The sequence below is a fragment of the Nesoenas mayeri genome, assembly GCF_963082525.1.
Source record: "Nesoenas mayeri genome assembly, chromosome: 3".
NCBI classification, from domain to species: domain Eukaryota; kingdom Metazoa; phylum Chordata; class Aves; order Columbiformes; family Columbidae; genus Nesoenas; species Nesoenas mayeri.
The window spans coordinates 28,619,840-28,643,025 of NC_137544.1; the positions used below are offsets into that span (position 1 = coordinate 28,619,840).

At 36.0% G+C, this 23,186-nt stretch overlaps 1 protein-coding gene across 1 annotated transcript in view; it reads right to left on the reverse strand.

Annotated features, from left to right (window-relative positions):
• EYS (eyes shut homolog) overlaps positions 1-23,186 on the reverse strand; it is a gene marked incomplete at its 5' end in the record, with an annotated part of 675,648 nt that overhangs the window by 515,524 nt on the left and 136,938 nt on the right. The window contains 2 exons of the mRNA XM_080341398.1: positions 6,369-6,490; positions 8,661-8,858. Coding sequence (XP_080197524.1) covers positions 6,369-6,490; positions 8,661-8,858 — 320 coding nt within the window. The remainder of the gene's footprint in view (positions 1-6,368; positions 6,491-8,660; positions 8,859-23,186) is intronic.

Genomic DNA, 23,186 nt, shown 5'->3' on the forward strand with positions numbered 1-23,186 from the left:
GTCACAAAATACATCACAAGAAAATAAGCAATGCTGTGCTCAGAACAGGATGTAGATAAGGCTTAAAAATTGCTACTCAGAATCCTCTAGATTTACTTTAGGGACAATGATGTATTGCAATAAAAATTGGGGTGTGAAATTACAGTCTGAAAGCTCCTATTCAGTAATTGTTCTGATACTCAAACTTATCCCACTGTAAATGGATTAGTTTGTCATCCCTTTACAGAAATTTAATCTTAATTCTTCTGTGCTGTATGTGGAAAGTTTTAAAAGACTGATTGACGAGCTATAAATTTCAGCATTTAGCTTATTTCAGAGTAATTTCTTTGTGGACCCATACCCTTCCGTGACCTTCTGCTCTATGAATTTACTAAATACAGACAATTTACTGTATCCACTTCTCTGCAGCTAGATCCTCTTGTGTACAGTTCTCTTCCTTGTAAGTCAGTGAAGCCTCTGTAGTCCCAAGTCTCCTTACCACTGCCAGTATTTTAATGCTTTCAAAGCTACAAAGACTTAATATCCCACCTCAAACAAAATGTTGGTCTCTATATCATGCAAAAATCAAATTTACAATTGTGCTTTCCACGAACAGGCCATGGTTCTCCAGCCTGTTCCTAATGTTGTTAAGTTCTTCACTTATTTCTCTGCTGTTGTTGATTTTCTCTGTCCAGCCGCCTTGCTGCTGGCAGAACCTACAGCACACCATCTGGGACCACCTTCCTGCATCTTTATCTCATTGATTTGCCATCTGTTAACAAGTCTCATTTGAAAGCCCATCTTTAACTTCCTGTTAATTTCCCTTTTCTCCACTTTGTAACAGTTTTAATCAGTTCTGTCGAGTATTTCAAATCTAGTTTATGAAAGACAATAGAATGCTGTAACTCCTGTGGTATTTACTGACATTGTTGATTAAAGCTAAGAGTTTTCATCTATGTCTGCAATTTCTTTCAAAAAATCAAATTAAAAGATTATCAAATAAAGTAATAAATGAAGCAAATAAATGGAAAGTTCGTGCTTGTTTGCTGACTTCAACTACCAGTTAGCTAAGTTAGCTAAGACATCATAATGACTTTATCTAAGCATTGTATAATTCCACAGAACTATATTAAGGACATCATCCTAAGTTAGTAAATCAGTAGTTAATTTTGTGCATTCCAATGTCTTTGACACAACTGGACTTATTAGAGTACAAAGGAGTACGCTTGATGGTGAAGTTTTCAGTCTGTGTACTGCTTTATCCACTAGCTCAGTAGTCCAAGACAGAGGAGGGAATTATTTCACTAGACTTTTTTTCAAAATACTGTTATTGAAGGGTTATAAAGACACTGTTCATTTTTTTTCTAAATAAATACAGCTCAAAGACTAAATATATCAAGGATGCCAAGTCAAATCTTCAGGGCAGCACAGTGAGCTGAATTAGCAATATTCATTTGCAGAACTATGGTTGCAGTTGCTAGTTTCTTAAGCAAACTCCAGTTGCTGCATAGCTCTTTTCTGGGATGCATAATTGGTAATCTGAAACCAATTTGTCAAACAGCACATTCACAATTCCAGCACATGTATTTTCTCAGTGAAGTCGATGCATAAGTTTAAATCAAGTACAAATCAACTTGAATTTATGTGACCTGGGAAATGCTGAGAGTTTATTGTTTGCTATATACTGCATGTCATTCATGGTATGTGGCCTGACCTTTAGTTAAACCAAAGTACTGTTTCAGACCAATTTCAGTGGCAGAGCTTGTTTGCTTTATTGAAACCTTAGAGAATTTCCACTACCACAGAAATCTGGCAATTTTTCATTGATACAGGCCTATCCGGTCTTTATTCTTGTTTCAAGCGTCAGACCATCTGCTGTCATTAGCCAGGAGGCAGAGCCTCCTGAGTATCTGTTACTTCATTACACACTGAGCATCTCTGGATGTTCTAAAATAAATTATAAGTTTTGAAGATTATTCTTTATCTTCTCGCTATTTAGCAGAAAGTACTGGAGACTCTGTTTTAAATAGAAATGAATAGTGGATGACAAATTGAGGAAATTATCTAGGTTAGTTCAAAGACCTGACAATTTCTTTTGGGTAACATAGGCTCTTCACAGTTAACTACTACTTTGTACCTTAGTTCTCAATGTCAGAGTTCCTTCCAATTAATCCTCCTTTCACAATTTATTTAATAAGATAACCTACTTGTGGATTATGCTTTTGAAATATGATCTGTGCAACAGACTTCCTATCTGTTAACTCTGAATATTTTTTCTATTTAAAAACCCCTAAATTTTAATAGTACTATCTCTCCATCCTTCACAAAAACCTTCCCTATAAACCAAAATGTAAGTTCCTAAAAGACCTGAATTACTGAATTTCACCTCATTATGAGTCCTTATTTTCTGCAACTTTGAAAACAGAAACTGAACAAGTAATCATTGGGGTTTTTAGGTTCAAATTGACAGTACCTTCTGTTATTGTATGGGGAGCTCAATTCCATAACATGACGTTTTGGTGAATCTTGCCATATGAAAAAAATTGGGAACTAAATAAACAATAAATGTCCCAAATTTTATCTGAGAAAATCACACATTGCTTTTCAAGTACTCAGTTATAACTATTTGCCCTTACATTTTGGCATACAGTTTTAGAGCACTCAACTGCAAAAATCTTGAGAATAGAATTGCTGGGTCTCTGCTTCTCTCTCTAGTTAGTTAGGTAAAACATTTTGTGTTTTTATCCTTCTTGCTGCTGCTCCCTGTCTGTCTTACATTAGCACTGAGAATACTTTTTTGGGGGGAATCTTATGGTATTGAGAATCTTTATCATAGAAACCTTAAAATTCTGAATATGCCACCTAGAAAGAAAGACTAATCTCTTATTGGAAGGTTTGGTTCTACCAGAATGAAGGGGGCCATGTCCTTGTTGGGACTGACCAACATAAATATCTTACATAAATATTTTACAGACAGATTTTACAAACCAGACCTTTTAACACATCAGGAGCTGCATCACAAACCCAGCTTTTGTGATTTCCCCATATCAAGTATAACCAACCCCACTTTGGAGAATTCTGTTCTGTAGTAGATGTGGTTGCTATGGAGTTAATTTTCTTCATTGCAGCCTGTGTGGTGCTTTGTTTTTGATTTGTGACCAAATCAGTGTTGATAAGACACCAGCATTTTAGTTACTGCTGACCAGTTTTTACATAGCATCACAGCCTTTTATTTTTCCCACTTTGCTCCCTCAGCAAGTATTCTGGGGGTGCACAAGAAGTCAAGAAGGGATGCAACCCCAACAGCTGACCTAAACTGACTGAAGATCTATTCCATACTATGTAACTTCATGCATGGTAGAAAGAATGGAGGGGTGGTGGGTTCTGGGAAAGCGGTCATTGCTTGAAAACTGGCTGGGTATTGGTGTACGCATGGAAGGTGGTGAGTGATTGCCTTTGTATCACTTGATTTTTTTTTTCTTTCTTCTTCCCCTTTCCTTTGCTAATTAAACTATCTCAACCCTCAAGTTTTCTTCCTTTTGCCCTTCCTACTCTCTCCCTTGCCCAATGTAGAGGATACAGTGAATGAGTGAGTGGCTTTGTGGTGCTTAGCGGACAGTTGGGGTCAACCCATTACACAAGAGTAATTTTTTATGCCTGTATTTGCTGATTCATTGTTAAGGTAATATGGTGATCTAGTTTCAAGGCTCTATTATAAATATCAAAGAGGAAGAAGATGTATTGCTAGTTTCATTCCAGCAGTGCTGATTGTCTCATTTTGACCTAGAAAAATGCATAAAAGGTTTTTGAGCTGCCGGACTGCAGAATGGAACTTAATAATAGCATAAGGCTAGCCAATTAATTATTCTTGAGCCACCAGAGGGCCTAATATGACTGACAGTGGCTTCTGCTGGTAAATAGTAGCTCTTGAGTGACTGTAATTCTCAGAGGCAGAAGAAAATTGAAGCCTCCTTAAGCTGATGTGTTTTTCCTCTGTATACTTCATCTATATCGATCTCAACACATGGTCCAATTGCTTAATGCAACCAACTGCCTACAGAGCCAAGGTAAAGGCTGTGAAGTGTATGTAGCAATTAGAGTGTATATTTGAATTCTTTCTCACATTGAGATCTCTGGTCCTTGACTTATAGAATAAGGCTAATGTAATATATCTCTGGAAGAAAATTGTCTTTGATGGAAACATCATGAAACTCCTGAGGTTTCCATCTGTTTGTAAGTTTCTGATTATGCCTCAGTTGCTCCCCATTCCCCAGTTTGTTACATTTCAGAGGAGAAGGAGGAGACCCTTTAATGTTAAAAATTTCTTCTCTAGGGGATTGTTACTTCAATATCTCTTCTTTTACAGTTGCTCTGTCTGAAGAAGAGCGAATAGGACTTCTTCCATTTTTATGAATATATGTTAATTCATTAATCCTCTTCCCATTCTTCACTAAGATATCTTAGTGTATAAAATGGCCTCATTTGATGTGGATGAAATTCAATACTCTTTTATACTGAATACAATAAAAGAAGAAAATTGTATGTGGAATAATAAAGTCGCATATGAACTGAATAATGCAATCACTTAGTGAGTTTTTTATGTCCCTTTCTGGATTCAACTTAAAAGATGAACCACATGAAAGTTATTTCAGAAACTTATATCAGAAATTTTAGTTCAAGTAAATATAATATAGAGAAGAATAGAGAAGAAGAAAGTATAAATATTGAATAGCAATGCATTATTATTGTTATAGCAAAATAGAACTATGAGCAATTCCCTATTTCTTGTCTTAAAAATATGCTGATACTAACTTTTCAATTTAGCAGAGCCCATTCCATATTTACCTTTTTTTTTTAAGTACTAAATTACATTACTATCAAAAATGCCAAAGAACAGTCTTCCAATAAAAAAGATACTGAGAATTTATTATCTGTGTATTAACTAACATCAAAATGAACATTTTAGTATGAACACTTACTGTAATGTTGACAGCATAGGTAAACTACATTGAGAAAGCCGTTGAGGTCTGAAAGAGATCAAATCCAGGTCTAAAATGACACCTTGCTATCAAGTTTCTACAGTATTTATTTTCTGTAGTTAGCAACTGAATCCACATAGATTAGATTTTTTAATATCAGGCTTTCTCTGAAAGAGTGAGTCTGCACAGATCTCACTGATTTACTGCATCACAGTCCATTTAAAACAAAATGGCACAGGTCTGTGACAAATAAGATGAGAAACGTAGAGGTACTACAGGACAAAACCAAACACAAATGAATCAAGAAAACAAAATCATGAAAGGTATATAAAGAAAAATCTAAAACAATGTTAAAAATTGCAATAAGCTACCAGTCTTTCTGGGTTTAAGTTTGCCTAAATTAAAAACTCCTCCTGGATCAAGATTACAACTCATTCAGGGAAGATCTAGCAGACATTCTTGGTGGAACAGTATGTTTATTTTATAAAGAATCCATAATTTTGTCCATTTCTGATCTCTTATTATTTTATGGAAGGAAGCTGTTTAAACTTTTGCATATACAACTCCATTTCCTCAGTCCCAGTTAAAGCATCAGCTGCATCTAGGCATAATACCTGAAATGTCTACAGATACCACACAAGCTCATGGAGGTTAAGACAGTACACGCCTTGTGAGCATAAAATTAATCTCTGGAATGATGTCTAGCCTGATTTTAAGATGGTGGTATATGTCCAGTATGAGAGCTTGAAATATTGATTGCAATCTACTGGTAAAAATATGTACATTTGCAGTAGTATCCAAAGACAAGAACAAAAAGTGTCACAAACTCTCTTGTTTCCTTGTCAAGCATTTCATTTTGTTCAAGGCATTCACTAGTTCTGGAAGTAAATTTACCAAAAAATTTCTCTAATACATAAAATGTTTTAACTGTGAAAAGAAGAAACAACTCTGGAAATCAGAGTAGAGAATTTGAGAAAATTCTCTTGAAGCATGTAACTTCTGCTCAAGTTTAGGAAAAAGTGATAGCTGTGGGTTGTCACCAGGATTTGTCAGAAAGAACTGCAATTTTTCTATGTATGAACTAAGAGGGAAAAAAAAAGGGCAAAACAACAAAAACAAAGAAACAATGCAGAAATGCACTCATCCCTCACGCACTTCTGGGCTTCTGGGATAGGATTCAGCTTGAAATGCAGACACCTAAACATGGGTGTCTGCTTCAGCATTAATGCAGCTTGGCTGTGCAGTCAGTGGTACCTACAGGGTAGTTCAGTTCACTCAAAGTAGACACCTACAAGACAGGCAGCTGAATCACTGACTGCATCAGCAAGGATTCCAGCAGCTTGGGTGGGTGCTTTGGATTTCAGGAAGAAAGCTTAGCAACCGTTTTAGTTAAAAATGTTCTCTACTAACCAGATGTAGATCAACACATGTAGAATTGTTTTCACAAGAGTTGATTATGCAGTCATCAATGTCCTGGTCACATGTCAATCCTGCATATCCTGGGTTGCACAAACAATAGAAGCCATCGACAACTGTAACAGACATAGTATTTTAGTACTAAAAGGGTTTTAGAATAACAGCTGAATGTAGTAAAATTAAGTAACTTACAGCTATGTCTACCATCTGGAAAAGATTTATACTGGTTTTACCTAAAATATGTGTTCTCATTAAAAAAATGAAATAAGTGATATGCAATATCTCAAAACAGCTTTTTAATGTGAAAACAAATTACTATACTGCATTTTACTGAAACAAGTCAAATGTCTTGGCATACTCATTACTAGCTTCTGAAAAGTAATGGTATCTTATAAGCTAATGAATAACTTTCCTTCACAAAGCTGTACACGAAGTACATAAGATTTTATCTTTGGTATTGTGTGTAAATGAGATGGGGCAGTTAAACGTTTTATTTGTTGGCTTGTTTTTGGTAAAGAATGCCTCATATTATACCACTATATTAAAGGAAAACTGTCCTGAGTTGAATTTGGCAACTCAACCCATGCTTCATTTTAATCTAGCTAATGATATGAATCCTCTCTCTTTTTCATCATTAATGATCAAAACGTAGAGGAATCTTTAGAGTGCTACAGCTTACGACAGCAATGTTTCAACTTCTTGCAGGTCTGCATTTATTCTAATCTCAAAGAGGTCCATCTATTCTTCATTATCTCTGAGATTTACCATGGAATCTATTCTGCCATTGTGTTTGTACACATAGCTGCTGTTGTATTCCTTAAATGTCTTAAGACCCTCAAAGCAGGAGTATTATTCAGCTGCTGAGAGCTTCCTAGCTTCCTCGAGATTCCAATTTTCGTCAGCCATTGCACATCGTTCAGAGGAAATAAGATGTCCATGATACAGTTCAAATCCAGAGGCACCACAAAGACAAGCTGTCTCCAAAAGATCTGGCACTGCAGAATTTTACTGCAGCTCTCTAAATTCCATTATAAAAATATCTTTGAGCTAATGTAGAGTAGATAAAACAGCTGTAAACTTGTTAGGAAGTAGTCTTTACTAGATAAAATATGAAGCTGTACATCTTATTCACATGTATGAAAAGATAGATTTCTGAAAGCTTATTGAGTCATTCTAATTTTAAAAGGGACATGGGGAAATAAGAGGGAGATGTAGCAGAAGACAAACTTGATTGTTCAGTGCTTGAAGTATGTGACCCATGAGGAAAAGCTGACACAGCTGGGCTTGCTTTGAATTAGTTCCTTAAGGGAAGGGTTAATAATTAGAAAGCTATATACAAATCATTTCAAGGGCAATTGCACAAATGATAGAACTGAATTCCTCTCAGTAGTTTTAGATAATATTATAAGGTGCAATGGCCAAAAGTTACAGTTTATGAGATTCAGACGGGATTGGGTGGGCTTAACACTGCAAGGGTAGTGCATTAGTGGAATAGGCTGTCTAAAAGAGTTTGTGAAATTTCTATCCATCCTTAGAGGCTTTCAAATTTCAGCTAGAAAAATCCCTGATAGTCCAGCTTCGTGCAGGTATGACTGCATGACCTCCAGACATCATTCTACTTTCCACCCAGTATTATAAGATTCTCAGAAAATTGCCACTTTCACTTTTGTTTACTAAGGCTAGAAAGTGTCTGATAGGTTTAAATAAAACATTCCAGTAAGTACTCCGTGCAAAAAGAGGCTACTTATTTTAGCCTGCCAATCCAGACAGGATATATTAATAGTAGAGTGATTCATCATCAGGTTTCTTTTAAAACTTTTAAGTATATCTATCAGTGAAAGTTACATAGTTAGGTGATAGAAGGTGCTTAATAGTAAACAGACACTCAATTTTGCATCAGTTTGATAGTTAATCCAGGTTTTGGACTTGTTAGAATTATGACATATACGCCTAACTACTCCATTAGCTCCTTTTCAGAACCTCAATATTCTTGCATTGAATGCACAATGTAAGATATGCTTGGTTAATTTAGGTATCAAAGGAGACAGCACAAATCTCATTAAAATTTCTCATTAGCTACAACTCTGACCCCCCGAACACACAAACCCCGGTGCCAGGAGTTGAGGCATTTTGGCAAAACTAATCCTCCTGGCACTGGCTCTGGAGCTTCAGACAAGCTAAATTTCAGTAAATTATCCACTCTTCTCCCCAGAGCAGCTCAGTAGCTGCAGATGCTTCAACAGAAAGACTGCTCTACATTAAAGTGAGTAATCAGACTGAACTCACTGTCATAGCAGTATCCATGGAGGCAAGGGTTAGAACTGCACTCATTGACATTGATCTCACAACGCGGACCTGCAAAGCCCTTCACACACTGGCACTGGAATCCAAGGGGAAAAACGTCCAAATTCTTTTCTTCTATGCACGCAGCTCCGTTCTCACAGGGATTGCTGGCCTCACAAGGCCTAAACTCACAGTTCAAACCTGAAAAGGAAAAATGGCAAATCTGTCAGTGTTTAACTAATGAACATATCCCTGCAGCTGCTGCCTATTATGAGCTGTATTTTCTTTATACTGCTGGTTAAAACTGAGTTGGAGGGTCTCAGAGGTACATATATGTATATTATCACGCAGAAACATTTACTTGCTTTGTAGAATTACAAGAAAGGACAATTTTATCTGTTTTGTTTATATAATGACATTGCATTTTAAAATAATAATAGCTATCTCAATATATTTTATAGTTTTTCTGTTTATTCTTGTCTTCTAAAAGGGCTCAAAAAGTGTATTTAAAAATAATTAATGGATTTTGCTTTGAATCTTCCTGGTATTTCTTCCTAATAACCTGTTTTCACGGCTACCATATGCATTGTTTACACATTAACCCATAATCCTGAACATTAATGAAATGGAAGTAAACTTACATGATTGTTCTGCTTGCTATTCATGACTATATACAAATTATTATGCTGAAATTATATATGTATTTAGCAATAAGTGACTGCCTCCATAATTTATAAAAATTCCATACAAAAGAAAATCTCAAACAGTCCGTTTCTACTACTTTTGATAAATACTCTAGTGTATAACAGATTATATACATTTATCTGCGCTAATCAAGGAACTATGTAATGGTGATCTTGGGTCACAGATGCTCTCATCTAAATGTTTAATTTGCAATAAGTAGATCAAAAAAGATTAAAAGGCCCTTTAAAGTGAGTCTTAGTTTGTTAGAACATAAGCAAGACTGATTCATGTTTTGCACTAGAGAAATTCAAAATTATGAAGGCAGACAGAACAGAGATCAAATGGGTTTGGGTTTACAAAGCTGCTTCCCTTTTCCCTCGGTGTTGCTGAAGGCAAGTCTGCTCTTTCAGGCTTAGTTTGAGACAGAGCACAGTGGAATTGGGGCTGCAACAAACTGTACACAAGCCCTTCTAAGCCCTTTTGAACCCCATCTGCCTTTCTGTGACTGCTGAGACAGGGCTGTGTCGATGCTGTGCTTTCTGGCAGAGCTGCCCATGGCTGGCTGTACTGCCAGCATTTTGCTGACTTCCCCAGTGCTGTTGCCCCAGCTCTGGTTGCCCAGCAATTCCTTCCTGGAGCAGCTTTTCCCTGCCCCAACAACTTCCTTCTTCCTTTGACAGGCTACCTCACAGTGATGGACAACATGACACTACAACATAAAGCACCTGGGTAGTCATGTGGAAAATCAAATCCATATAGTTAGATTGTGGTGGACTGATCTCGGTTGGCTGCCAGATGCTCACCCCACCACTCTCTAACTCCACTTCAACAGTGCCCCTCGAGAAAAGAAGATGGAAAAGTTTGAAAGCTTGTGGGTCAAGATAAAGATGGGGATATAATTTACCAGTTACTGACTTGACTTGAGGAAAACTATTCAAACTCATTGCCAAATAAAAATAGAATAGGATGTTGAGAAACAAACAGAAAACTAAAACCACCTTCCTCAATGCCTCTCTATTTCTCGGGCTGAACTTTACTCCTCCAGTCCAGACTCCTCTACCTCCTTTCCACCCCTGAGCAGCACAGAGGGATGGGGAATGGGATCTTTGGCCAGTCCATAACAGTCCACCTCTGCCCTCCTTCCTCCTCACACCTTTCCCCTGCTCCAGTACAGACCCCCCACAAGCCACAAGTTCTGCCGGGGTCCTTCTCCACCATAGTCTTCTCCAGAGGCTGTTGGGGAATCTCTGTTCTGGTGTGTGGAGCAGATCCTCCCCTTCTTCCTTCTCTCACCTCAGTGCTTACAGGGCTGTTTCTCACTTTTTTTTCATCATTCCTCACTGCCTGTGCAGCTTTTTACCTTTTCTTACACACATTTCACCAAGGCACCACCTTCACAGCTGGGGGGCTCAGCTGTTCCCTTCAGTGGGTCAGTTGGAGCTGGCCGTGTCCAGCACAGGGCAGCCCTGGCCTCTCGTCACAGAGACCAAAGTCTGGGTACTTGTACCCCGTACACAAGGTAATCCATGTTCATGAGATAGATAATTACAGTGAGAATTTTTAATTTATTTTCAGGCTGAAAATTTCACACAAGAATTCCTGACAAAGAATCAACCAGTGTTACAGGTCACCTACAGTACATGGAAGCTTTAAGTTTGTAGATCAGGTGTTAACTAATAAAGTGGGCAATCCATACAGTTATATTGCATATAATTTTGAGGAAACTGAATTAGTTAAGTGGTCAGTTTATTCTGAAGGAACATACCGAATATCTTATGATGGTTTCAGAAGAATAAGTCTTCACAGTACAGTGGTAGAGATCAAACTACAGTGCCACTTAGTGCCATCCTCTGACTCATTTGGAAGCTTAAAATTCCTTAAATTTGTAGGATAACTCATTGGTTAACTTCAATATTAAGCTGTCCATTACACTGAATGTTATTTAATGCTATATATTAAACACTCACTGTCTAAAATGTTAGTAGAGTCATCTAAGGGCTGAATTCTTAAGGTTTGTAAAAGTAAAAACAACAAGTAGAAACAGAAATGAAGTAAAAAAACCCAACAACCCTCTGACTCCAGTAGTCATGCTGACAGAGGAGAAAAAGAATGACACAAGTTGTTCCTTGTCTTTATGTCACCAGTGGTCTCTCCAGTGCAGGGTGACCCTGCCATAGGCAGCCGACAGTATTGGATCTGGAATTCATGAAATTGCATGGCAAAGTCTGACATATGGCACATTGAGATTTTGCCCTGAAGTTTCATCTTTATATCACAACAGCTTGACATGGGTAACAACCATACTGATTCCTAAAGTGGAGTTCACACGCAAATGAAAAAGCTTAACACATGGCTCACAATTGTAATTGGAACTACCATATGATCCAGTAATGCAGTACTTATTTTTCTTCTGGGTTGACAGAAGAACCTTTAAAGAGATTTGTCCATCCTTTTACATGCCAAGTGTTCGTGAGGGTGGACATCACTGGCAGATAAAGCAAAAGTCATTTCATGAATTAGCTATATATTTCAGAAAAGTAATAACTTAGAAATGAAAACAACAACAACAACAAAAACAAACAACCAAAACAACTCTAAATTTACTCCCAGATGCCTGGCTTCTATGTATGATTTTTATTTTGAACATCTTGCTCTGCTGATTCAATAACATACCGTGTTTCTTCGGCCTTTTCATTCTACACTGTGTGTAGAAAATTTTATCTTTTTCCAAAGAGTAACTGAACAACTTTTTTCTGGTCTCAGTTCCTCCAAAAAACAGTGAGCTACAAAGAACTATGGATAAACCTGTATTTGTCTTATTCAGAAACTCATAACGTATTTTAAGCTTTGACTTATGATGATTCTTGCTATCTCAAATACAACATCAGAGAAGAATTTTGCAAATATTTGAAATGTAAAAGGTTCAATATGAACAGATTCAGAAAGGAAGATATATAGGCAACCTACACGTTCAGATTCTTTTGTTGCTTTCATAAATTTTAACATGTATAGATGTATTTATCACCTGAAATCCAATAAGTGCTAAGTGATTATAAGTGCTTGTTTTGTTTTGTTTTTTGTGAACACTTGAATACATGTCTTTCACAGTATGCTCTGCGAAAAGGAGCCTGAGTCTGTCTTCTCTATTCACTCATATTAGATAAGTGTCAAGTTGCCGTTAGGTCCCCCTGAAACTCTAATTTCCAGGCTGAACAAGCCCAGGTCCCCAGTGGTGGAAAAACGGTGTGAAAGAGGCGTTGAGTATCTCAGGCTTTTAATTTCCTTTGTCAATGCAACAATGTGATCTCATTTTTCTCCATCTTTTTTTGTTACTGGTAGACCTATAGAAACCTTTCTTGTTTCCCTTCAGTTGCCTTGATAATTTTACCTCCAGCTGCCCTTTAGCTTTCCTAATTCTGTTCCTGTCTGACTGGATGTTTTCCAGTTGGGCAGCTCACCATTGCATCTAACTTCTGTGAACTTCCTTTTCTCTTTAAGCTCAGTCAGGAGTTCTCCATTTGTTCATTTTTTCTGTCACATGTGCTTGAGTTCCTGCATATTGGAAAGAACTGCGTTTTGAGGAAACTGTCCTTCAAGACAAATCAGTGGGCCAAAAATCAGTTTTTCCTTCAGTGCATTCACCAGTCAGCTCGCTGAAGTCCTGAATCATTATTCTGCTACTTGATTTTCTCATTTCTCTTGGGATTACAAACTCCATCATCTCACTGCCATTGTCATCAAAGCTGTTTTTGACCATTACATCCCAAAACATCTCCTGCTTATTCACAAATAGGGAATTCAAGAAAGTATCTCCCCTAGTTGTCTCACCCCACAATTGTTTCAAAGAACTGTATTCAATGTGGTCCAAAAATCTCCTGCTGTCTTTCCAGCAAAATTAGGGTGGTAATATCCCAATGATAACTAGGTCCTGTATTCATGAGTCTTTTTCCAGTTTCCTAAAGATGACTTGATAAACTTTTCTGTATCAAACTGTCTGTAGCAGACACCCACCACAATATTTCTTTAACTGGTTCCCTTTTCATGCTGCCTCATCGACTTGAGCACTGCATCGCCATCACCCATTCCATAGTAAAGCTCCATGCATTCAAGACACTGCTTTGCATGAAGTTCAGCCCAGTCTCCTCACCTTCCCCACTTCTGTTTCCAGGGAGCTTGCATCCATCCATTACAGCATACCAATAATGGGAGTTCTTCTCCTGCTAAGATGGCTGTTTTTCTGAGAAAGCACATAGACTTGTTACTCCTTCTGTCTTTCCTGTGTTGTGTATTTTGTTTGCAGACACTAGCGATGGGCCGCCAGTTGCAATCCAAGGAAGTGTGACATCTTCACTTATTATGCTTACCCACAGACAATTCTTTCCAGCTTCTAGTACCTCTGTTTCCCTTTAGGTTTTTCTCTGCATTCCATGATTAATGTAGTTTAAAGCTCTCTTCACAGAGTTAGCAATCCTGCTGGCAAAAATACTCTTCTCTTTTTTTAGATTGATTCCAGACCTTGTTGCTCAAAGAAGGCCTCATGGTAATAAAAATGAAAACTCTGGCTTGGCCTCTACAGCCTTTTCCCTTGTCACTAGAGTCCACTAGTCAGTTTTGATATGCGCAGGATATCTGTTGGCAGTATCATTGTTGTCTGCATGGACAAGCAGCAAAAGATAGTGATCTGGGCATCAGACAAGCTCTCTTTCAGATGTCTGACATGCAAATAAACTTCCTCAGAGATCAGATCTTGTGGGTGTCACTCTCTGTCAGAGAAGGGAGTCTTTATCTGTTGTCAACCATTGTTTCATTTTAGCGGTACTGGTGAGGGTGTGTGCATCAGACTCAGCTTACATGCCTCTTCAGACGAAACTGACCCTTCCTCACCTGCTGTCATGGCTCAATACTTATTCCATAAGTGAACCTCTGTAAGAGAAAGTCTCCTTCAAATTGTCAGAAGTAACCATCTTCCAGACTCCACTGTTGTAGAGTCTCTGTCCTCCCATGCCTGAGTGTGTCCTCTGCATTCTCTTCCTCCACTCCTCCAGTCCCGCTCCTGTGGGTATCAGCCTTTTGTCTCTTCGGAGTCTCTAAGAAAAACCACTTCATCATCCATTTTATCATCACTGATACTGTGTAACCTGTTGTTCTTCCTCAGCTCCTACCCCTGGTGGCATGGCAACTCAACTAGGATGCATGTCTGGCTGGTAAGGACCTTGTGCACTTCCTCCCATGCAGGCAGGAGCATGGGTTTAGAATCTTCTTCAGATGCTTGTTCAGGGTAGCCCCCATAAGGATACGAGTTCCTGTAAAGTTTGTACTCATTTGAAATTATACTAAAATTGTTCCCTGACAAAAAAAAAATATTTCCCCCCCTTTTTTAAGGAATTAAAGGAAAGAAAAATACTACTGTTTTTGTGGTTTTTTTTTTTCCTATCTATAGTAAAGTGAAACAGCACAAAACAAAAAATATTTACATTATCCTGATATTTATAAAGAATAGGAAATTAAAATCCAGTCATAAATTTGATGACCTGGGTTAACAATCCTATTTAACAAGTGAGGCCAAAACAGGTAGTATAATATTATTGCTAGTACTATTCTAAGCAGGTTTTTTTCCATGCCTTCTTTCAGAGAACATTCACCACTCTTTAACTAAAAATTCCACCTCTTTTTTCTCTCACCCAGCTTTCCTGCATATCACTGCATGGAATTTGTTTTTTCTGCTACCAGCAGAAATGGCAAAGATTTCATTTGTATTCAAACTTGAAGATTAGGAAAACAAAAACAGAAGAAAATAATAAGACTGTCTCTCACCCACTCAGTCCCTGAATCAATTAATTTTTAACTGTCAGACTTGAGAATTAATAATTTAAAAGACCATTCCCTCAGTCAGAGGATCGCAACTGTTTATATTATTTTAATACAATTCTGCAAGTCATTCATTATTAAACAATTGATTATTAATGCTAATTGATATAAATAGCAATAAAACAACAAAAAAAAGGTTGGCTGGCTTAAAGAAGAATTTTTTTGAAAAATGTAAGTCTACACAAAGATTAAGGTTGAATATTAGTAGGCAATGGTAGTTACATGTTAATACAATGAATGCACTACTGCTGTTGCTCTCACATCAGCATTTTTTTACAAATCTGTAGATGTATGATTAAAGCTATTTTGATAAATCAAGCAGCAAACAGGTTATAGATGATTTTTCTTTTTAATTAACGTAGGTTATTCAGAATACAGAGTTCATGTCTTCTGCATTTTCTGTTTCTTGTAACTTACTTGTTAGAGAATTTTTGTTCAAATATATAAATACTAAATGTTTAGCTGTAACTGATTAATTTGATACATCTATTTTTCACTAAATATAAAAAAGTTCTCACCTGATTTGGGAAGTTTCTGAAATAGTAAGTCTGTGATTGTCCACAGAAAGAAATGCTGTGGTAGGAAAACAGTTTATAAACTGCCTTCTCCCACTGACATATGAAGATTTTATATTCGCCATCACAGGGTAAAAAGGTAATTTTCACTGAACATAGTTAGCTGACAAAAAAAGAGAAAGAAAGAATGCACAGCAGATCCACTGTGCAATAATCAAACATAGAAGCTCATTAATGAATTAATAAGTTCAGAAAATCTTTCCATCTCTGCTTATTTCCATTAGACAAGTTTAACATTTGTAGTTGTTTAATTGTGGTTATATTTTATTATTTATAGAATAGATTGTCTTTACTAGACAGTTAAAGGCCTTTCTATTAGAATAAACCTGAACACATCCCAAAAGAATAGGCACAAATAATTAAATTATGCAGTCAGTTGAAGAACAATTTTATTTTCAGTGGTACAATATATTTGGTTAAATATTATATGTCTTTGTATATATATACATCACAGAAGCATATACTCATAGCATATACTATGCTTCTCTGTTAGCATACAAGATATATCAAATACTGAATAATTTATTTGAAAAATCCTCTTTTTGTTTGTTAAGGAATGAGAAGCATATTGCATATTCAGAAATGTCATTCTACTATTCATCAGTTCTCTTTTCTACTGTGTTTGCTTATAATATTTCTAAAGTAGAATCTCTAAATATTGCAAATGAATGCTGAAAATATATTTTTTGTTCAAAAACACGGTTCTGTTAAAGCTATTATTAAAAGTGAAAAGCATAATTTATAAAGATGACATAGAAAATAAATTATATGAGATATATTTTCACTTCTTTATGCAAAACTACTGACATTTGTTTCTTTGTTTTATTTGCTCAGCATAAATTCGTACATGAAATGTTTTGATGTGTACTATAGAATTCTTATAATCAGAAATGGCATCTCTTCAATATTGTTATTCTTTTTAGAAACTAATGTAATAAAAGCAACACTTTCTAGTAATATTTTAGGAATTAAATCTGAAAGCAGTTTTCAAAGTCAGTGTTTTGCCGCAAAAGTATGGACAGAATTGGTGACAAAACATATCTGATTGCAGACTGCTGGCAAGATTATGACAATGTAGTGAAAGTAAACTATTAATATCTATGGCTTGTACCAGAAAAACAAATGTGTCATTTGGATGACAATTTCCTAAATAATACCAAGTAGTCTGGTACTGTTGATGAATGTGCACTCGTGAAGACAAAAAGCTCTCAAGACAGACCAAGATCCATCATTGCCAAGGGGTCCATGTTGGGGTTTGGACAACAAAGGAAGAACCAAGCAGGTATCAGCACCTACCATTGGGCACCAGACTCGGGTCAGAGGATGTAGTTGCTCCGTGAAGTTGTAAAGTGATCGTCACAGTCCCAGTTCGACTAGCTGCTCCAACTGAAACTGTGATGCTGATCTGATCTTTGCATCTGATCTTTAGACACTGGCTAACTAGAAGGGTTTTTTTAAAAAAAATATTTTATTTTGATCCAGCTCCAGTAGGCGTATGACACTGGTGTCATTGGATTTCAGTAGCCTTACTTAGATTCTATCCACTGTTGTTATAAATTTGATGAAACAGAGTATATATCATATGAATTAAGTTAATAAAATTTTGCTTCAATGGGATATAAAATTACACCAGCTTAAAAGATGTCAGGAAGGAAAGAATAGGGAGAAAATCTACAACAGGCTAATTCTATATGGCTTGCATAAATACATTAAAAGTTTCAAAACTTTGTGTTAACTCAGTAATGTTTTATTTAAATTTACATTTTTTAGTTTATATGTTTACGTTCAGAACACAGAGACCAATTTTTCAAAATGACACTTAAATAATTTCATATATGAAGTAAAAGCCAATGACTGACATGAGACTTGCACAATAAGTGTTTTCTTATATGTTTTCTATGTGTTTTTGTTTGTTTGTTAACAGAAGAGCTAAAAGACATTTCTAACATTAAAGTGAATCACTGGTGTTTTCCAAGGTAAATTAAGGAAATTGAATGCCATTCACTAAAAATAAAAATGTGTTTACTTATGGGAGAAAATCTAGTGTACAAAGGCTTTATAGAAACAAAAAACCCCAAACAACTCAAAATCCCTGCCCCAAACCTGTATGTAACTTTCTGTTTCTCCCAAGACTGCTATTTTGAAAATAGTAGGTACAATAATTGTAATTTTTAAAAGTTACTTGATCACTTCAGAGAGATCTGTGGTTTGGTTTTCAACAGCTTTATATAGCTCAGTATCCCAGGAACACTAATGAGCAATATGTTAGATGCCTAAAATTTGTGGTCCCTGAAACTCTAAAGATTAAATGTCTTAACACTAAATATGGAATTGCTTCTATTAAAAGTTCAAAATTGTAATTTCCTGTAACTCTGAAAAGTTTGGATGTACCTCTAAGCTTGTCATTATTTTATGAAATATCTGCTTAGCTCAATCTGCTTTGTGGCATAAGAAAACAGAACACCTACACAATTGAGATGATTAAAGGTTTGTAAATGTAAATAAAAAATAGAATTACCCTGGAAGTGGAAAGAAAAAAAAATAACTGCAGAAGCATGCATATATTGATATTACTTGAAATTAAGCAAAGTATTACTCCAATAGTTTAAAAATATAGCAAGTCTTTTCTTTCTGTTCGTACTTATAGCAAATCCATTCTTCTCCTTGGAATGGAAAGTTTACTTTCCATGAAAGGAATTTCCTTGTGATTCTATATATAATCTGTGGAAAAGCATTTTCTGTGAAATCCATGCCAATTGAAAATCTTTTGATTATTTTTTAAAGGAAAGATATTTGAAAAGCAATACTTAGCACTTTTCAAGTAAAAAACATTTCCTTAATTGTATATGAATATGCAGATCATGCAACAATGCTGGAAAAATAATGAGATAGACCCACATCACAAACTTTACAATAAAAATCACACAGACATGCATATATTGTTGCTCCATACCTGTATAAATTTCTGTAAAAATAGACAAAAATAGAAGTGGAATATATTGTTTAGGTGATTTTTTTTTCTTTTAAAATATACATATTTATAAATAATAAACAGTGAGGATACTCCTGTATCCGTATCTGTGCATTTTACATTTCAACATAAAAGCAAGCTTCACTCTTTCTCAGAAAATGTAAAAATAATATTACTAGGGAAAACATTTGCCATGAATTTATTTCCTATTGAAATACATGCTTTTTACCCTTTTACCTTTCATAGAATCATAGAATAGTTTGGGTTGGAAGGGACCTTAAATGTGTCCATCTGCCAGTTCTCTGGGCAACCTGTTCCAGTATTTTACCACTCTCACTGTAGAAAATGTCTTTCTCATGTCTAGGCTGAACCTCTTCTCTTTTAGGTAAAAACAATTAACCCTTGTCCTATCACAACAGGCTGTACTAACAAGTCTGTCCCCATCTTTCCTATAGGCCCCTTTTAAGTACTATGGAGGCTGCAATAAAGTCTCCCTGGTGCCTTTTCTTCTCCAGGCTGAACAACCCCCTGCCTTCAGCTTGTTCTCATAGGAGAGGTGTTCTATCTTTGTTTACTGCATCAGGATTCAACTGAAATTTTTAATATATGCATAAAAGTTACAGAAAGCTAGCATCAAACACAGTTTTTCCTCATGACCTAGGACCTGTGGGTGTCAATTTCAGATATAGTGAGGGCCACCTTTAGTTCAGGGGGCCAATCCCTTCTCTGTTTTGAGATTCTGTTTTAATTTTCTAAAAATTTGACAGATTGTCCAGACATCAGTTATAGAACTTGATACTAGGATTATTACTTTATTACTTTTATTTGTGTATTGACAGATGAGCCTACACCATGAGTAGGCCCACCATGTAGAAAAGTAAAACTGGAAACATGTGTTTCATCAGTCAAAAAACCCACTGAAATTTGGTAAACTTTTTTTTGAGAAACAGCAATGCCCTCATAATTTGTAGGGCAGTCAAGGAAAACATAACCATATTTAAAATATTTTTAAAATTGTGTTTTGCACATACTTTCTGGAAAATTAAGAGACAGGCATATACAGTTTCTCATTTGAAATTAATATACCTTGTAACATCTACATAACTTAAATCTCTTCCCTGTAACCAAGGTTCTTTACACCATTCTCACACAGCGACTAATGAAATTCAAACCCCTTGTCTGCTGTAGGTGACTGGATTTACACATGCAGTATTCCCAAAGTACTCACAGCTGCAAAGGCTTAGATAATTTTTCTTGGGGATCAAGATGTCTCCAAAAGTGCAAACTGAAAGCAAAGCTGAAACTACAACATAGTACTACCTCGCAATTTGTATAGATAGAGTTAAGCAACCAGAGCTTTTAGAGATGGCCTTGGGGTTCTCAGTGCTGTTTTGTAAGGCCATGGGTCTCCTGCAGATCTTGTCGTATCTGCCAGACCCTTGTGTATATCTAATGTACCCAAGAGTGCCTAAATGGACACTAAAAATAGCTAGGCAAAAGACTTGCTCTCTGAATTGTTTCATTTCAGAAGCAGAAACAGCTGAATTTATGTATCTAGATGGCAACTTTTAGAAACAACAGAAAAATAAGTGAAAATACTAGAAAAAAATTCCAAAGAATATCTGTGGTGACTTCATATAAGAGCCAGCAGCAAGTCCCAGTTCATACTGATTCACTCTTAGACATTGCACAGCTTTTTAGACAAACCTTTTTTTGCTTAGAGACAATGTGTATTTTCTATGTAATATACCACAAAAGTGGTCACTCCTCTACCCACAAAAAGCTCTTATGTGATGCAAAGTGTCCTTCATAGCTCTATGCACCAGTTAAATTTTTCCCCTAAATAAAATTTTGTTCAGTTATTCAGTGTCAAGAGAATGGCAAAACCAGATATAAACTGATGTTGAACAGGAGGTAGTCTTTTTTATGCTCTAACACAATGGTATGCTAGAAGAAGCCACAAGTCTTGCAAAATTGCCTTTTTGTGGGGGTCTTGGCACAGGAAAGACTGAGATTAGGCCTATGAGCACTGAAAAAGTAATTGCTCCATTATCTAGTCTAGTTTTTTTGTCTTCATGAGCACTTAACATTTCTTACTTATTATCTGTTTTGTAATTAGCTGCTCCCATAATAGTGTCCTATGCTGAAAACTCCATTATTACTCTTGCTTTTCAACTGACTTAAGCTTTTTTTTTCTGCTGAGTTGCCTTTCTCACTAGTTTACTTTCTTTTGCAACATGTTTAATGGCCAATTACCGTTTTTGCTTTAATCTTAATTGGAACACATTTGGAGACATGTGTCATTAAGGCTGAAACAAATAAATAGACATTTCCTCAGAACTGAATTTCGGTTTTCTTCTACAGTTACATGTATTTGATTAAAAAGGTCATGCCCATTAGCAACATCTAGACCAAACTCATACAGTGCATTTTTAAATGATTTGGGTAATAATATTAATCAAAGGATAAACTTTTTTACTCATTTTTTTAAAAAGCAAGTTACTAAATAGCCTTTTTTTTTTTTTTTTAAATATTCATATCAGCTCCTACAGGGTTATCACATATCAAATGTACACTCTCTACCTGAAAAGGACATTATAATGCTTTATTCCTTCCTGAGCTTTCTTTGGGAATAGCAGAATACTGCCTCAGTTCATGGGTCACAGAAAAACTGATAGTTTGGTTCATGTTTTCCTTAAATACCAGGGTAGAAAATGGGGACAATTTCTAGTGTGGGAGTACAGGATTTGTTCTTATCTTTCAGTCCCAAGTAAGAATAAAGAAGCTTTATACATCTTACTTTAATTTCTGTAAAAAAATAAGCTGATCTAGAAATTGTAGTGGAATCGTTCTGCTTTTGCATGCTAAGAATACTGAAAAGCAACATGCCTGATACCAAGATGATCCCACTTTGCTACACTCTCAGCAAGGACTGTTGTTTAATAATCATGACTAACTTCTTTGATGCAGCTGTACGATACCTAAAAATGTTGGCAGTTCAAAGCTGTGAACAGCAAACCTGCATTTATTAATATGGACCTGGCTGTTAGAAGAATATTTGAATATACTGCAAGGTTCTTACAGAACACTAAAAACACCAGTACTCCTAAATATGGATGAAACAGCTAATGGTTGGGGTGAAGCACCTAAAGGGACCTTGAAAATAATAATTCAAAATTGTAAGAAAGATTAATGTATTGTATAAAGAGCCACTATTACTAAGAAGCAGTAAACCAGTGTTTGTTAGTGGAGCATTTGAGCACCTCTTCCACCAAAATATCTTTGAATGATTGAATGAACTGCAGGCGTTCCTTCCTTTCCCTTCATACAACTAGGTAAGAGCCAGATAAACTCTGTAGGCTGATGTGATCCTACAGCTGCCAGTTACATGAAAACTTAAAACTAAGGAAAGCAAAGAAAACTGTAGCAATCCAAAAATAAATTTCTGATTTTGCTGGCACAGATGGAAGAATATAATGGGTATGTTTCAGCCTTAAAACAAAATAAGTGACTTAAGAGAAAAAATGTAATTTGCCAAATTATAACAGATACCACAGAGGGACTGAAAAATATAGTAGTGTTGAGGTTTGGAAGAATATTTTTTCACTCCTTAGCATAAGAGAATGAGGAGTCTTTCTTTTTTTCATTAAAATTAAAGAGCATGTTGATTTCAAAAAGTTATCCTTATCAACTTCTGCTTGTTATTATCCTCTGTAAATAAATATTTTCAGGTCTCCATTTTATGTGCTTTCACATGGAAGTAAAAGCATGGATATAAATAGAGATAAAATATATATTTTATATATGGATAAAAATACAATAATAGTGACTATAAAATTTACTAATTGCACTGTTCTTGAAATGTGTGTGAATTTTTAATGGAATAATACAATACATTCTACCTTCCACGAAACTATTAGGACCCTTAAACACAATATGTTTCTCACACACTCTGCTATCTTCTGAAACACTTAATATCAATTTTGTAATAGCTGTGATTCTATTATAGAAAGGCTACAATTGTAGAATCAATATCATAATAGAAAAGTTATTATAATAACTCCCCAGCTAGGATACTATAATGGAATCAAGCCCATAAGAGGGTTGAGAGGCCTACTTAACTCTATACTGGATAAATTACTGTCAAAGACTACCGGTGATAATGCATTGGCCAAACTGTAGCTGAATATACTTCTGATCTGTCTCCTGTTGCTAATACTAAAATCTTTGTCCTCCACCCAAATCAAGATTATCTTCCTTCCTGTTGCCATTTCAATAGTTACGTTGCCAGTAAGGAATGCAACAGAAAACCAGCTGATCCCCTTTCTGTTTTTGAACAACTTAATGTCAGAATGTCCTCTGATAAAAAGTGTCCAATGTACATCACTGTTAGTGTTGTATCTCAGAGGAAGGCATTTCTTATATGAAAAG